This window comes from Enoplosus armatus, chromosome 6, assembly GCF_043641665.1.
Source record: "Enoplosus armatus isolate fEnoArm2 chromosome 6, fEnoArm2.hap1, whole genome shotgun sequence".
In the NCBI taxonomy this organism is placed as follows: domain Eukaryota; kingdom Metazoa; phylum Chordata; class Actinopteri; order Centrarchiformes; family Enoplosidae; genus Enoplosus; species Enoplosus armatus.
Genome location: NC_092185.1, coordinates 6,286,240 through 6,302,142, shown reverse-complemented (window position 1 = coordinate 6,302,142; position 15,903 = coordinate 6,286,240). Strand labels below are relative to the sequence as shown.

At 38.0% G+C, this 15,903-nt stretch overlaps 1 protein-coding gene across 1 annotated transcript; it reads left to right on the top strand.

The window, feature by feature from the left end:
- Positions 1-436: 436 nt before the first annotated feature.
- Positions 437-13,485, top strand: glsl (glutaminase like). Its single transcript, XM_070908080.1, has 21 exons — positions 437-498; positions 1,554-1,654; positions 2,605-2,654; positions 3,468-3,576; positions 3,668-3,800; positions 3,878-3,944; positions 4,200-4,312; positions 4,735-4,864; positions 5,240-5,307; positions 5,768-5,931; positions 6,356-6,414; positions 6,491-6,535; positions 6,606-6,664; positions 6,769-6,835; positions 6,912-6,962; positions 7,615-7,791; positions 8,756-8,887; positions 9,760-9,852; positions 9,946-10,007; positions 11,170-11,310; positions 13,407-13,485. The coding sequence occupies exons 1-21, from the start codon at positions 452-454 to the stop codon at positions 13,483-13,485; spliced, it is 1,947 nt and encodes a 648-aa protein (XP_070764181.1). The 5' UTR covers positions 437-451.
- Positions 13,486-15,903: the final 2,418 nt, after the last annotated feature.

Genomic DNA, 15,903 nt, shown 5'->3' with positions numbered 1-15,903 from the left:
GTCAGGTTGCATTGTGTTGTTATAAATCCCTGATAAGTCTCTCATTCTGGTGTCATGGGAACTCCTTTTTGTTTAATTTTTGTTATTTCAAGTCAGTGCATGTATGACATCTTTGTGTTTGGGCTGTCCAGCCTGTATTGTATACTGTATTGTTTTTGTTGTGGTTTCACATGTTTTTTGTCTTTTCGGCTTCTTTGAATAAGCTAACTCTATATTCCTTCAGTGTTTTTAGTTGTTGTTTAAGTGTGTGTGGACCACAGTGGCAAAGCCGGGGTGTGTCTGCAGGCGCTGACTGGTTTCCCCTCCTCTCTGAACCATCCCATTCATTAAAGAAAGTTTATAGCCTGCAGACGTACTCTCTGAGGGAGCCAGCCGCTTCACTAACCGCCTCGTCTTACATGAAAGCACGTCTCATCTGAGAATAACTGGACTAACACACCTGAAACCTTCAATGGAGAACAGCCAGAACCAGGAGGCAGAGGACGGCTCTTACCTGTGGTGAGGAAGATTTCCTAAAGACTGTTTTACTCTGACTGTTCCTGAACAATGCACAGACGTTTTCCATGTAGTGAAGTTGCCATAAAGCTGGAAACACTCCAGATTTACATTCCAGCCGTGTTGTTGAGGGACAGGCTGAGACGTGGCAGAGCGTTCAGACAATGTGAACAGAGACAGAAATGGCAGGAAAAGACAGGTTCTCATCTCCATCAGTCGATACAGCAACTAGATTCACAAGCAGAGAGGAGAAATTAAGTATACAAATATTAAAAATACACACACACACTCACACACACACACACACACACACACACACACACACACACACACACGTGTACTGGACTAATTGTGATGAATATTTTTCTCTATATTCTGACATTTAATCAACCAAATCATTAATACATTAATTGAGAAATAAGTCGTCAGATAATTCATAATGCAAATAATCATTAGTTTACAGCTCGAGCAGTTTAATTCTCATTTTTTATGGTTATTTCAATTCTTATTTTGTGCTTGTTTTTAATCATCCTGTACTTTGGGCTGCATCTCTGCATGAAAGGTGCTACACAAATATATAGTTATATATAAATTTAGCCGTGTTTGCAATGTGGCTCTATGGATGTTAAAGTCTGTCTGTCTGTCTGTCTGTCTGTATGTCCAACTATTGGATGGATTGTGATGACATGTGGTTCAGACATTCATGTTCCCCTCAGGATGGAGTGTAATAACTGTGGTGACTTTCCATCTAGCGCCATCATCAACATTTTAATGTGTCCAATAATTTGGATTATGATCAAATACCTGCAGAACTAATGACATTCCCATCAGCCTCACATTATGTTTACTGCTAATTAGCTAATGTTAGCATGCTACTAAGATGGTAATCCTGGTGAACATTACATCTGCCTCACAGAGCTGCTAACATGGCTGGAGACTCTTGTTTTGTTGCTGTTGTCTGATCACTCTCGTATTGACAAATGTACACTGACAGAGAATTGTTACTTAAACTATAGAAATTCACATTTTTTTTTAACTTGTTCTCGTTGTGTCTGCAGTTTCCAGAGAACTCCTTCTCTCAGACGCAAATGGAGGAAACGTTACGGCGGTCTGGACGGCAACAAACTGCTGGAGCCCAATAAAGACCCAGACATGAAAGGTCTGCGTGTGTGTGTGTGTGTGTGTGTGTGTGAAACACCCTGTGATTAGTGGTCTGTGAAGTATCCTTTAGTGGGCGGAGTTAGCTGGTATCTAAATTAAGTTGCTGCCCAGTCATCACCACAGAGCTGCTAAGTGGACCGTCCATGACTCCACCTCTCAATCTATTTTTCTACCTTTATTTTGAGACTGTGATCTACTCTAACTATAGCAAACAAACCCCAAAACACAAACTACTGGTCTGCACTGATGCTCAGCTATTTCTATTTTTGTTTCTATATATTTACAATATAATGTACATGCTCACAACACAGTCTGCTGGCAGCTTTGATGAGCTGTAATTAGTTAAGTTGATTGTAAAATTCATGCATTTGCTTCTCAGGAACAACTATTTATCTAACAGAGGAGCATATATAGATGGTATTCAATTTTAAGAGCAGAGGACAAGCTCTTAGTGTCAGTAAAAAAGGTAAAAAAAAATGGTGTGGAGTACACTGTTCTGTTCTGTGGTACAAATGCAAACCAACCTCGAAACAGTTTTATTTGACACAGCACCACTAATCTGACTTTACATGTTCTTTACCAAAATAAATCGGTGAGATTTATTGCTCCTTGGTTTTCTCTTTCGGTTTTGGCTGGTTTTATTTGTCAGCCTGGTGTTCTTTGGTGTTTTGTTTTATTTGTCAGCCTGGTGTTCTTTGGTGTTTTGTTTTATTTGTCAGCTTGGTGTTCTTTGGGTTTTTGTCTGGTTTACAAACTGTATGGACAGCCTCTACACCATCAGACACAGTGACACTGCCCTCTGGTCAACTTGTTAAAGTTTAGTGAATTTCACTCTAACATGAGACAAACCACACACCTGCTGATCTGTCATCAGCTCACAGACTGAAACATCCAGTGTTTATTGAATTGACAGCAGACTGAAGGAGTTTCTCTTCTCTTCTCTGGCAGAGGATGGAGAGACGACTGACGAGAGCCAGCCGAAGAACTCTGAGAACCAGGTAGACCTGCCCCAACATGTCACACGTGTTGTGAAGTCAAACTCTGTTTTCTAGATCAAGGAGTTGGTCTCCTCCTCCTCCTCCTCCTCCTCCTCCTGACAGAACCAGAGAGGAGTGTCAGACTTTACAAATTAAGATTTTTGCACACAAACATTTGAAGTTCATATTAATTGGAAACTATTTAGATGTTTCCTGTAAAAACAGCTCATGGTTCTTAGATGTGAAGATTTGCTGCTTTTCCCTTTAATGATTTTAATCATTGTAATGTGTTGTTAATAATGTTGAGGTTTGGACTGCTGGTTGGACAAAACAAGCATTGTGAAGGTGTCACTTTGGGCTCTGGGTCATTGTGACGGCATTTCTCACTATTTTAAGAATTTTTACAAAGCAAACAATCAATCAATTAATGGAGGAAATAATCAGCAGATTAATCCATGATGAAAATAATCATTAGTTTCAGTCCGATACAAAGCAGTTAAAAATGAGCTCCACTTCAACCAACAACAGTAAAATCCTGCTTTTACATTAATGCATGACTAATAATAATCTAATGATATAATATAATATATATAATATATAATAGTCACAGGGGACATTTTACTACTTTCAATACTTTAAGTACATTTTCCTGATTATACTTACATACTTTTACTGAAGTAACATTTTCAATGCAGGACTTTTGCTTACTTCCTCCACCACTGCAGCACTCAATAAATGAATTAATAAGATAAAAATGTATTTTTTTATTTTAATATTTTGATTTCATTTCTCTGTTCAACTTTCCTTCTCTGTTGATTTGATGTTGTTTCCTAGGATATAGCACCCCGCCCAGCTCCCAGGAGCATGATCCAGAACCAGATCCAGACAGCAGTCCAGAGTCCAGTCCAGAAGCCAGTCAGCCTCGTCAGTCCGGGACCTCCAGGTACAACTGGCGCTTCAGGTTCAGGAAACATCAGCTTTCTGTTTTGGTCTTTTGCTGCAGTCAGAATTTGTTTTTATGATTTTTTGTGTAGTGGTCCCAGTGTCAGCCAGTAATGGCTGTTTGAAGCCTCCTCTCCCTCAGGCGGTGGTCCAGCCGGAGGACAGAGGCTTCCACCCCGCCCAGCCCTGGTCCCCCCCCCAGCAGAGTCCGTCCAAACGCAGGGCGTAAGTCTTCAGGTCAACAGCCTCAGCTGTCAGCTAAATCCACCATCCCTCCTAGTGTAACTCCTGTGTTGTTTCAGGGCTGCTGATGTGCTGTTTGACAGCTTCGCTTCAGACGGAAGAATTAACATCAACCAGTTCTTTGAGGTACTTTTACTCATCTTGCACATCTTACATAAAAAATGCACAAAAAAATACTTAACATAAAATAACAACAAAAGTCCGGATATCTCTGCCTCTGCTGCTTCGACTTTGCTTTCTTCTTTTAATTGCTCTCTCACAAGTCCCCTAACTTTATGGAAATGCTCTCCCGAATTAAGCTTTTAACTTGGTGTTTTTGGTGTTTGTGTTTATGATTATCGAGGATTCAGGAACTGTGGATGTGTTTGTTTTCTCTGTCAGGCCATCTGGAGGTCCGGTCTGCACAGGTCCGACCCTCGGCTCAGAGACTGTTTCTTCCACCTGAGAAAACTGCAGGACGCTGAGGGATCAGTGGACAGAAACGCTTTCCACAGGTCCTTCCTTTCTTCTTGGACTGGATTCTTTCTTACTTCTTCAGCAAAACCTTCCCAAGACCCTCTCTGTTCCCCTTGCACTAATCCTGGGGGACTCTATCAGGGTCAAATTACGTTTTCAGTGTTTTCAGCCAAATGATAAATACACCTCCGATCTTTTGAAGATGATACACTGCTTTATCTAAAGTCTGACAGTCAGACCAGCTGTGGTCAGATGTTTCTGGGTCTGATGTTATTGTTTTTCAGCTTATTGTGGATCGCAGGATTATTTTGGTTCCAGGTCAGGATGCTGTTACAGGTCCTTTTGGTTGTGATTCGTGGTGTAATCATGTTTTTGGTGGAGTTTGTTATTCTGATTATGTTTTGGATTGTGGTGCTGGTGTTGATTCTGTGTTGATTCTGTGTTGTTTATCCTGCTGTAGGTGCGTCACAGGATTCGTCTCTCTGATCCTAAAAGCTCTGCAGGGACGATTTGTCATCCCAGATTTTTCCACCTTCACTGAAGAAACTCAGAAGTTGTTTTCGAGGTGTCGCCAGCTGTCGTCTGTCCAGGTGAGTTCTGCTCAGACACCTGGAGTTCAGAGGTCAGCGATTACTTTGTCCCACCCTGCCCCAAAATTCTGTTAGATTCTGGGATCAGTTTCCAAACTTAATGTAACAGCACGAAACGTAGACTGGTGGACTTTTGATCAGATGGTTTTTGGTAGAAACCTAAAAAAGAAAATCTGGGCAAGAAGCAAAGCGTTAGGACACTCTCACCCCTTTAATCACTGTTCAGTGAGTGCCTGTGTGATTACATGTTTTCATTATCTTTTCATTAAATTAAATAACTTTGGCATATTTTTTGGTGCTGCCAGAGAATGAAACCTGGTCAGATGGTGAATGAATCCAAATGACCCTTTTCCTGTTCTGTATTTGTCCAATCAGGAGAAAGAAAAGGAGAGCATGGACAGCACTAAGTGGGGCGTCTCAATCTGCACTGTGGATGGACAGAGGTACAGTTTATCGTACTCATCAGTTTAAGCTCCTCATCATACAGCTCAACTCTGACACCGAAACATCTTTGTTTCATGGAGAGAGCCATACGTAAAACTCCAAAATACAGCTACTGTATTACTACTACTACTACTACTCTACTACTAGCTACTCTACTCTCTGATACATTATTAAACGATTAAATCATGACACATGACAGATTCTGCTGGGCTGTTGACATAAAAGTGACTTCCTGTAGATTAGTGGAACTTGCACCAGTGTAACTATTCAGCATCTCAATGTAGACTTTTATTTAGCAATGAGTCAACCTTGGTCATCATTTCCTATTGCTCCTTCACAGTAAAAGCCTTTTGTTAGTTAGAAAAATGGATATACAGTAAATGGGACTAAAAACAGGCTGGTTTAGTCTTCACTGTCTGTCTGCCTGCCTGCCTGTCTATCTGTCTGTCTGTCTGTCAGGTTGTCTCTGGGCGACTGGGCCGGCTCTCTGGTTCTGGGTGAGGTGTCATGGCCGCTGGTGTACGGCGTGGCGGTGGACCTGCTGGGCTCTGACCTCGTCCACAGATACGTTGGCGTGGAGGGGTACTCCAGATACGACTCTCCATTCACTCTCACTAAAACAGGTCCAGGAACACCCTGCTATAACATTTTGCATAATGAATACTTTTACTTTTGGTACTTTAGGTATATTTTGATGCTAATGTATATTTTGATGCTTGTAACAGAGTATTTCTACTCTGTGGTATTACTACTCTTACTGAAGTAAAAGATCTGAGTACTTTATTCACCACTGCAGTCTTTGCTGATGGACAGATATTCAGCTACCTTCAAAGTTAATTTTTGACCTTGGAAAGTACGTTAGGAAAATAAAAATAAAAGGTTTTAATTCAACAACTCCAACGTCAACTCCATCTGCTGAGGAAGATTATGTGATAAAATCGAAAGCTCCAGAGCAGCTACTAAATGGTCCTTGTGGTGTCTCACCTTTGACCTCTGACCCTGTACAGCAGAGGGCAGTAACTCCTTGATTAAAATGTCTGTGTGCAGGAGTCCCCCACAGCCCGCTCACTGAGACAGGGGCCATCGTTACTACAGCTTTACTGCAGGTAATTCATTCATCCATCCATCCATCAATTAGCAGTGATGTCAGTTCCTCTAATGCTGTGTATCGTGTGTCTGCAGCTGGCGGGGAGGCTGAGTGCAGAGGAAGAGGAGAAGTATGACTCAGTAAGTGACACAGACAGAAGGTAGAAACTGTAGCCAGAAACAACCTGACTGACTGTTTGTCTGTTTGTAGGTGCTGAACGTCATCCGGAGGCTCTGCAACAAGGAGCATGCCAACTTAAACTGCACCAGGTACTGATACTGCAGACAGAAGTGCTGTGAGACTATAGTACTGATACTCCACTTTTTATGTGGAGGGAGTAAAGTGATTCTCGTTCTTGTGTGTTGGTCTTTAGTTATCAGAGCAGCAGTAAGGCCAGTGTCAGACTCCACGCTCTGTCGTTCTACCTGCAGGAGAAAAAGGTGAAGATCCTTCAAACGTTAAAGATCATCAGTGTCTCCTCAACGTGCTGCTTCTAACTCATCTCCTGTCTGTCAGTGTTTTCCAGAGAAGGCCGATATTAATGCTGCTTTGGATCTGATGCTGCAGGTACGGCCCAGCAGGAACTTGTTGTCGTGATCTTTAATACTTTGAGCGCACACAAACCTGTATAGTTGCTCCGAATTCACCTCCTTTCTGTTTTTCTGACACTCAAATTGTTCATAAGAATGTTCACAACTCTAAATTAGTTCCACTGTAGGTTGTGTTAGAGTCTAAGGCCCCCTGATGGTCCAAACTATTGGTTCATACAAAACCAAAACAACAAAAACACCAAAAAGGTACATAAATATTTCAACAAAAAAGAGTCATTCAAGGTGTTGCAGATCATACAATCATAGTCCTGATGTGTCCATGTAGTATATCAAAGTAAAGTCTCATCTCTGTAATCTGGGTTTTCTTTAAAGTCTACATGCATTTATTGATATAAAACTCTACATGATAAGCAAGATTTAAAATTAAAATATGACTTCGGTCCATGTAATTTATTTTCATATAAAAATAATATTATATATCTCTTTATATCTACATCTATAGATACATCTCTACCTCCTTTTAGAAAGTAGTTTGTTGGGTAAATGAAGTGTCTGATTTTAAAATATTATTCTCTAACTTACTAATGAAATACAGTATTTATTATTATAAGACCAAATTTATTTCCCGTAATATTTTCTACGAGACTCTGTGTCTCTGTGTCTGACAGTGCGCCTCAACAGAGATCACCTGTGAATCAGGAGCCGCCATGGCCGCTTCGTTAGCCAATGGGGGCCTTTGTCCTCTGTCAGGTGACCAGGTGCTGTCACCAGCGGCAACGCGGAGTATGCTGTCCATGATGCAGGTGGCGGGGATGAAGGACTACTCCACGACTTTCCACTACAAGGTCCAGTCCACAGCGTGCTGTAGTTATTTACAGCTGAAAGTTGTTTTTGCCAAAGAGAAAATAAAATAAAAGACCTAAAACATTAGTAACATTTCACCTCCAGTCTAAAACCTGACTGATGTTTGAGTTTCACTGTCCAGAATCATGTTTGTTTTCAACTTTCATCAGCTGAAGTTTCTCTGAGCTCTCTTTAAATCTCAGTTTAACACCTGGAAGTACCTGCAGGATTTAAGACATCACAACTAGTTTGGAGCCAATCAGGGTCCAGTATGTAGCTAACACAAGTGTGATGTGGAAACTTGAATCCTCCAGGTCACAAAACACTGAGACTTTTCAGTGAAGCAGGAGACATCTTGTGTCCAGCTGTTTAGCTTAAAAATCAACAACATTTACAGATTCAGAGATTCTGGATTTTTAGAAGGAGCAGATTTACTTTTGAGAATGTTTAATTCTTTAACGAGGTAAATGAGAAATGATCATTTAAAGAACAGTATGTTTAATGTCTTAAAACATCTGGTGGGACGTTTGAATCTAAACAATTTCACCAGTATGATGATGATTATGAGTAAATTCCTTCATAATATTCTAATTATATTCATAATAAAGTCTTGCATGTGATGTTCTTGATCAAAATAAGACTTTGAGGTCTTGCTTTTAACTTAATGGCACAAAAATGATTTGATATAGTTTGTTTCGGTTCCTCGTCTCCTCTTGCTGAATGACTTCTTGATTGACGTCACGCTCTATAAAAAAAACTGACCACATGTTTTCTATGGTTCATATTTTCTTCATTTATGTATTCTGTCTGTTTCTTATGCTCACATTCTGAGTAAACGTTTCAGTGTGTCACTGCAAATATAAATGGACATCATGTAATCAATCCTGGATCTTCACTTCTTGTTTTTATTTTGTGAGAGCACACCTGTGTACGCATGTAATCGTATCTTAAATTGTTTTGTTACAGACGTCGACACCCGCCGTGTCCAGCAGCCACGGCTGCCTGCTGGCGGTGGTTCCTGGTGTTTTGGGTCTGATGGCGTTCTCTCCCGAGTTAGATGCCTGTGGAAACCCCTGGAGGGCCGTCCACTTCTGCCAGGTCTCACCTCTCTCTCAAAACGGGCAGCGGGATCTAAATTGTTCAGGGACAAAATCATCATTCATGTATTATTTAATTTTCATACATTTTTCATTTAATTTTTGCTTTTAAGCATTTAAACAAAACACTTAAAAACTACATGTTCCAAATAATAAATGTCAGTGACCAAGTAAAAATAGAAATTAGAATAATAATAACATTAAAAAAACATGTGTGGGTAAAGAAAATGTAGTAGACTGAGATGCTAGTTTGTAAGAAAAAGTAGCACAAATTGTAAACGTAAGACGTAGGATACAGGATTAGATATTACAAAAAATATACATGTAGAAAAAAGCCAAAGACATAGAACAAAGATAGAATAAAGATGTTGAATATAATCTAAAGATGATTATAATGTTGGACACATATTATAACATGTAGGATAAAAAAATATGCAGTAGGATAAAGATAAAGTAAAACTTATAAAGAATTAAGACAAACCTCAATCTTAAATCTTAAGATTTAAGACAAACACAAGGCTATGGAAGAGACTAAACAGAATAATATACCAGCATGTAGAACAAACACAAATGTTACAAAGTTGATTAAAGACTAGGAGAGAGTGAATCTTGAATAAAATATAAATATTATGACTTTGAAATCGGATGTATGATAAAAGTTAGAAGACAGAATAGAAGAATGGGATGTGGGACAAAGTCTCAGATAGACTAAAGGACTGATTTATGTATGTATGATAACACATTTGTTTACATTGTGTTATAAAGTTCAGGATACAGAACAAAGTTTAGATCTAGAAGAGAAGATAGATGAGATGATGTAGGATGCTGTTTTTGGACTTTCAGTGACATTTGGATATTTGTTTGTGTTTGTAGGAGCTGATTTCGACATTTCAGCTGCACAGTTTTGACATCAGGACTCCGTTCAGGCAGATTCTGGCCTACAGACAGTGGAAGGCGGAATCTGAGGTTAGTTCTGCTACTCTATTCTGATCCCAGACCAGTATATCTCACTGTCTCTCCACAGGATCAGTATTTTAAAAAATCTCCTCTCCTCTGCAGGGATACCAGATCATGAATGTCCTGCTGGCAGCTTTTAAAGGAGACATCCAGGCCCTGAGGAGGTAACCTCACATGTCAGATTTTAATATTAAAACATTATATAACCACTTTAATACTGATTATTAAAAGTAGCCGCTAAACTAAGATGGTGAACATGGTAAACATTATCCCTGCTTAAGGTTCAGCTTCAGGGTTCAGCTTTGTTGGCATTACACAATACAAGATTGCAAAATGAAACGCAGTTGTAGCTCCCTCCGTGCAGCACACACAGGAAATATTCAAATATTAAACTACAATAGAATAAAACAATAAAATAGGCAACAAAATAGAACTTATATAAAGTTTAAAGTATCTAAACGTTGCAGTAAAGGAAGAAATAAAAAAGAAAAACTAAATTACATTTACAAGGAAGATTTACAGTTACTCATACACATACATATTTGGTTTATTTGGTTACCCAGTGTTATAAAGTTTAGATCTAGAAATTAAGATAGATGGAGATAATGTAAGATCCTGTGTGTATATAAAGATAGATAGATATAGAATATACAATATCAGTGTAATGAGGTAAAGGTATGCTAATGTGCATAGGGATGTGTTTTTCCTCATATCTTCATACTATGAACAAGCTGACAACCCAAACAAGAGGATTAAGTCACATTTTGCTCAAACGAAGTGACGTCTGTGAATTATAATAACACAAACAGCTGAATAAGACTTGTACTTTGCTATATTTGCATCACAGAAGACGGACAGCTGTGGAGATATTAAGTCAGAGTAGAGATTTGCCTGAAGAAGCTGTGATTCCAGTGTTGTTGGTTATTCCTGTATTGCAGTTTTAGGGACACAGCTATTAAGTTTACTCTGAGAGCCTCCCAGCAAACATCGACTCAGTGAATTCTGCTGCATGTAAAATCTTAATCATGAAAGTTGTTTTTCACTGGAGGCTCGTTGGGGAATTTGAACAGTTATTTATGCATCATGATAACAACAACAACAGCAGCTTAATAAGACTTTGGGATTTGTTCTATATGCATGAGACAAAGTACAGACAGATTTTAAATTAAGTGTGAAATGTACACTGTGTAGAATCAGTCTTTGATTATGCATAAGAAATAAAAGAATATAAATACAAAGTGGACAAATTGATTTCTGAAGATGTGGTGATGCTTCATGAATGAGCTGCCTGTCAGACAGCATCTCTTCTTCTGTGGTTGTCTGCAGGTACTTCCTGTCTGGAGTGGATGTAAATGCTGTTGACTACGACGGCAGGTCGGCTCTGCACGTGGCGGCCGCCGAAGGTCACACAGAGGTCATCAGCTTCCTGTTGGAGAACACCGGAGCAAATCCCGCCATCAAAGACAGGTCAGACCCGACCTACTGAACACAGTCAGTAACCATCAGCCTCTGGCTGGAGTTTTAAATAGAACACGAAAACTGCCTCTAGTTGACCCTTAAAAACCTAATTTTCTTAAAACAAGTGAATAAAATCTTCCAGCAAAAATATTTTTAAATATTTTCCAGAATGTAGTGAATTTAGAAAATACTTGAAACAAGTTGATTTGCATCAGAAACAAGATGAGATATTCTGACTCCACTGGTTGACTTCTGCACTTGTTAGAAATACATATACATTTCAGGTGTATACATTTTTAGCCGAAATGCGAATGCGAAAAGGTAATTGGAGAAAGGTCCTAAAAATGAATACGAGTTTGTGTATCAGATTTTTGTTGTTTCTTCTTTCCTCTCCCATTAATCATCTCATGACCCCTCAGATTTATCTGGCGAAGCTTTGGAGGGGCCCAACCCATGGGTTGGAAACTACTAGACGAAACTAGCTAACTGTAGATGAAGTAGTTCAAACTAGCTAACTGTATATTAAAAATGGATAACTGTATATAAAGTAGTTCAAACTAGCTAACTGTATATTAAAACTGGATAACTATATATAAAGTAGTTCAAGCTAGCTAACTGTATATTAAAACTAGCTAACTGTTTATAAAGTAGTTCAAACTAGCTAACTGTATATTAAAAGTAGTTAACTGTATATTAAAACTGGCTAACTGTATATTAAAACTAGCTAACTGTATATAAAGTACTTCAAACTAGCTAACTGTATATTAAAACTAGCTAACTGTTTATAAAGTAGTTCAAACTAGCTAACTGTATATTAAAAGTAGCTAACTGTATATTAAAACTGGCTAACTGTATATTAAAACTGGATAACTGTATATAAAGTAGTTCAAACTAGCTAACTGTATATTAAAACTAGCTAACTGTATATTAAAACTGGCTAACTGTATATTAAAACAGGATAACTGTATATAAAGTAGTTCAAACTAGCTAACTGTATATTAAAACTGGATAACTATATATAAAGTAGTTCAAGCTAGCTAACTGTATATTAAAACTAGCTAACTGTTTATAAAGTAGTTCAAACTAGCTAACTGTATATTAAAAGTAGTTAACTGTATATTAAAACTGGCTAACTGTATATTAAAACTAGCTAACTGTATATAAAGTACTTCAAACTAGCTAACTGTATATTAAAACTAGCTAACTGTTTATAAAGTAGTTCAAACTAGCTAACTGTATATTAAAAGTAGCTAACTGTATATTAAAACTGGCTAACTGTATATTAAAACTGGATAACTGTATATAAAGTAGTTCAAACTAGCTAACTATATATTAAAACTAGCTAACTGTATATTAAAACTGGCTAACTGTATATTAAAACTGGATAACTGTATATAAAGTAGTTCAAAATAGCTAACTGTATATTAAAACTAGCTAACTGTATATTAAAACTGGCTAACTGTATATTAAAACTGGATAACTGTATATAAAGTAGTTCAAACTAGCTAACTGTATATTAAAACTAGCTAACTGTATATAAAGTAGTTAAAACTAGCTCCACCTCGAGCATCTACAACAGTAAAATGCTGCTCTAACATTTATGCAGCAGTATTTACAATCTAATAATGTCAGCTAGAATCAGATATCAGTCCCAGGAGACATTTTACTGAACCAGTACTTTTACTGCTGATACTGCAGTACGTGAAACTGATAATACTTCTGTACTTTTACTCAAGTAGGTCTTTGAATGCAGAACTTGTAGTGGAGTGTTCGATCATTGTATTGGTACTTTTATTTAAGTAAAGGGTCTGAATACTTCCTCCACTGCTGATACATGTAGATATTACTTTTACGCAAACCCTCAGGTATATTTCCAAAGTACAGAGTGAACTGATCAGAATCAGAATCAGAATCAGAAATACTTTATTGATCCCCGGGGGGAAATTGTACTGATGGAGGCACTGCAGGCGTGTAGCCACACCTCCCCAGGTATCTCCATCCTTATCTACATTATCTAGTGGTTTGTTCATTGAGGTGACATGTCCTTGTATAATTTGCCCATAATCCCTCTGTCAGTGTGTGATGTAGTTCTGTATTTCCACCAGGTGGGGGAGCTCTCCTCTTCAGGAGGCCAGGAGGCACAACAGGGAAGCTGCAGTCCAACTGCTGCAGGGGGCTATCTGACCATAATCTGACCTTTGACCTGTTAGAAAAAGGTTTTCTGGATAACTTTGATGAATAAAACCTGAAACCTCTTCAAGTCTGGAACGTGAAAAAAAGAAGTGGTCTGAGTTTTATTCAGGGAGGATAAATAACTCAGTGAACCTGCTTTTTGAACAGATGTCTCTGTAAAGAAGCAGATTTACTGAGTTATCTGGAAAACTTTGCTGAATTAAACTCATGTTCCCAGGATCCATTGAAAACTTTATCACAAATGAACTGAGAAAGAGTTAAACTTCACAGACTGATTAAATGGGGGTTCAGTGAGGAGTTTTTTTTTACTTTGTCTCTGGACTGAAAGCAGCATTTACTCCAGCTGGCCCGACTCAAGTGAATAATTAGTATTCTGTTCACATCAGCTTCTTTTCTACTGATGAGAAAACGCTGCACTGGAATCTGCTGCAGTGTTTTTAAATAAAGCAGATTTTTGTGTCTGAAGAGTGACTGTGGTTTCCTTCTGTCAACTCACACACTCAAACTTTTCTTTCCTTCAATTGTTTTAACCGAAAATAAGTTATTATTCCAACACATAAACCTACATAATATAAAACAAACAAACCAGACATGATTAAAAGATGAAAAGGAATCACTTTCTAGATAAATTAAGTGTTTATCATTAATTTGGACCGACTGTTTCTCTAATAAAGTTTCACGTGTCTGTATGTTTAAAAACTTTTCTTTGAAACCAGGCTGACAAAGACAACAGAAAACCACCAAATATATGTAAAAGGCCAATAAACTTTGGATATGATGCTGACGTCTTTTCTAGAAATGTTTCTTCATTTGAAGCTCATCTGTCCTACAAAAATCCTCCTCCTTTTAAAAATCATATCATTGGTTTTTTTTGGGGATTCTGTTAGGATCATTCAGGATCCCAAAACATTTGAATTTTATCTTGGATTTCTGATAAAGCAGGGCCAGATTAAAATGCTCCAGGGCTCTTATATGTTGATTAAATGCAAATGTATTTAATAATATGCACCATGTCAGCCTAACATCAGTTTGACACAGCGTCAGCGCCAGGACGTGTTGACAGTGTAACAGATCTGTCGGGGATTTACATTTTGTGTCCCCAGCAGTAAACAGAAACGCTGGCTGGTATAAACAACAGTGACTGAACAAAGAAACAACAAGAACAACTCTCCTGCTGTTTGTGTTGCTCAGCAGTAAATTAATTTTATCATTTAAGGTTCACATTTTACTGAAATTATACAATAATGAAATGATCAGATAAAAAATAAAATAAAATTGAAAGAATTCCTTTGGTTGAACTGACACTTTTAATTTAATCGAAACTAAATCAGGCTTCTGAATTAGAGCAGGCAGAATGATAAACTATAAATGAATGAACAGATGCAACAGGTCAACTTCAACAAAATAAAGATAACTTTGTTTTATAAATGTGGTTGTGCTTAAACAAACAAATCAGAATAAACCGTAAAGGTAAATGGTGACACATTTGTCTCAGAGAGAACAACTTTAACGGCCTCTGCTGTCAAGACTTCTACCTGAAAAGACACTTTTTTATTGTTTTGCTGTCATGGTGGAACTTCTTTTCAAGTTGAGTTGCGACCACATCATGAATATTCAATAGATGAAGTGACGCTGCGTCAAGCTGAAATCAGCGCTGTACCGGAAGCTAAGTAGTTACCTTCACAATAAAGGTACAACATCAGTTGGCGTTAACCACATACTGTAGTTGAATTATTGTATTTCAGATATGTGATGAAATGGATCAAAGGAGAAAAATAGAGGGGTTTTTTTCCCCCACTGCACGATGTTTCCATATAAATGAGTGACTTAGAGATGGATATACGTCAAATAAATGTATTATAGAGTAGAGCTGCAAGGATGAATTGATCAGTTGATGGAAAGAAAATTAATCAGCAACAGTTTTTTTTCCAGCATGACAATTTGTTATTCAAATAAATATCTTTGGTTTTTGGACTTGTTCAGACAAAACGAAACATTTTGGGAATCTGGGATGGGTAGGCTGGGTTTTTTTGGTTTTATTTTTACTACCTTTTGACATTTCATTGAATGAATCAAGAAAATAATCAGCAGTTGCAGGCTTATTATAGAGCACATTTTAAAACAATAAATGTTGACCAATGTGCTTTACAGAGAAATGAAAAATGCAACCAGATGCGCAAAAAAGAATACAACAGAGATATTGCACAGACAACCAATGAATAATAAAGACAGAGTGACCAGTCATGAAATCATAATGACTTTACAAAGCTGAGAGCAGAGTGCTCTGCTGAACATGAATATCTGATGACCTGAACACAAAGAGCAGAAACAGTCAGTTTGTTCCCACAGCAGCCAAAATAAGCCGCTGAGCTGCTCTGTAATTGTTGTTTACTGTATAAAGGCCGCTCC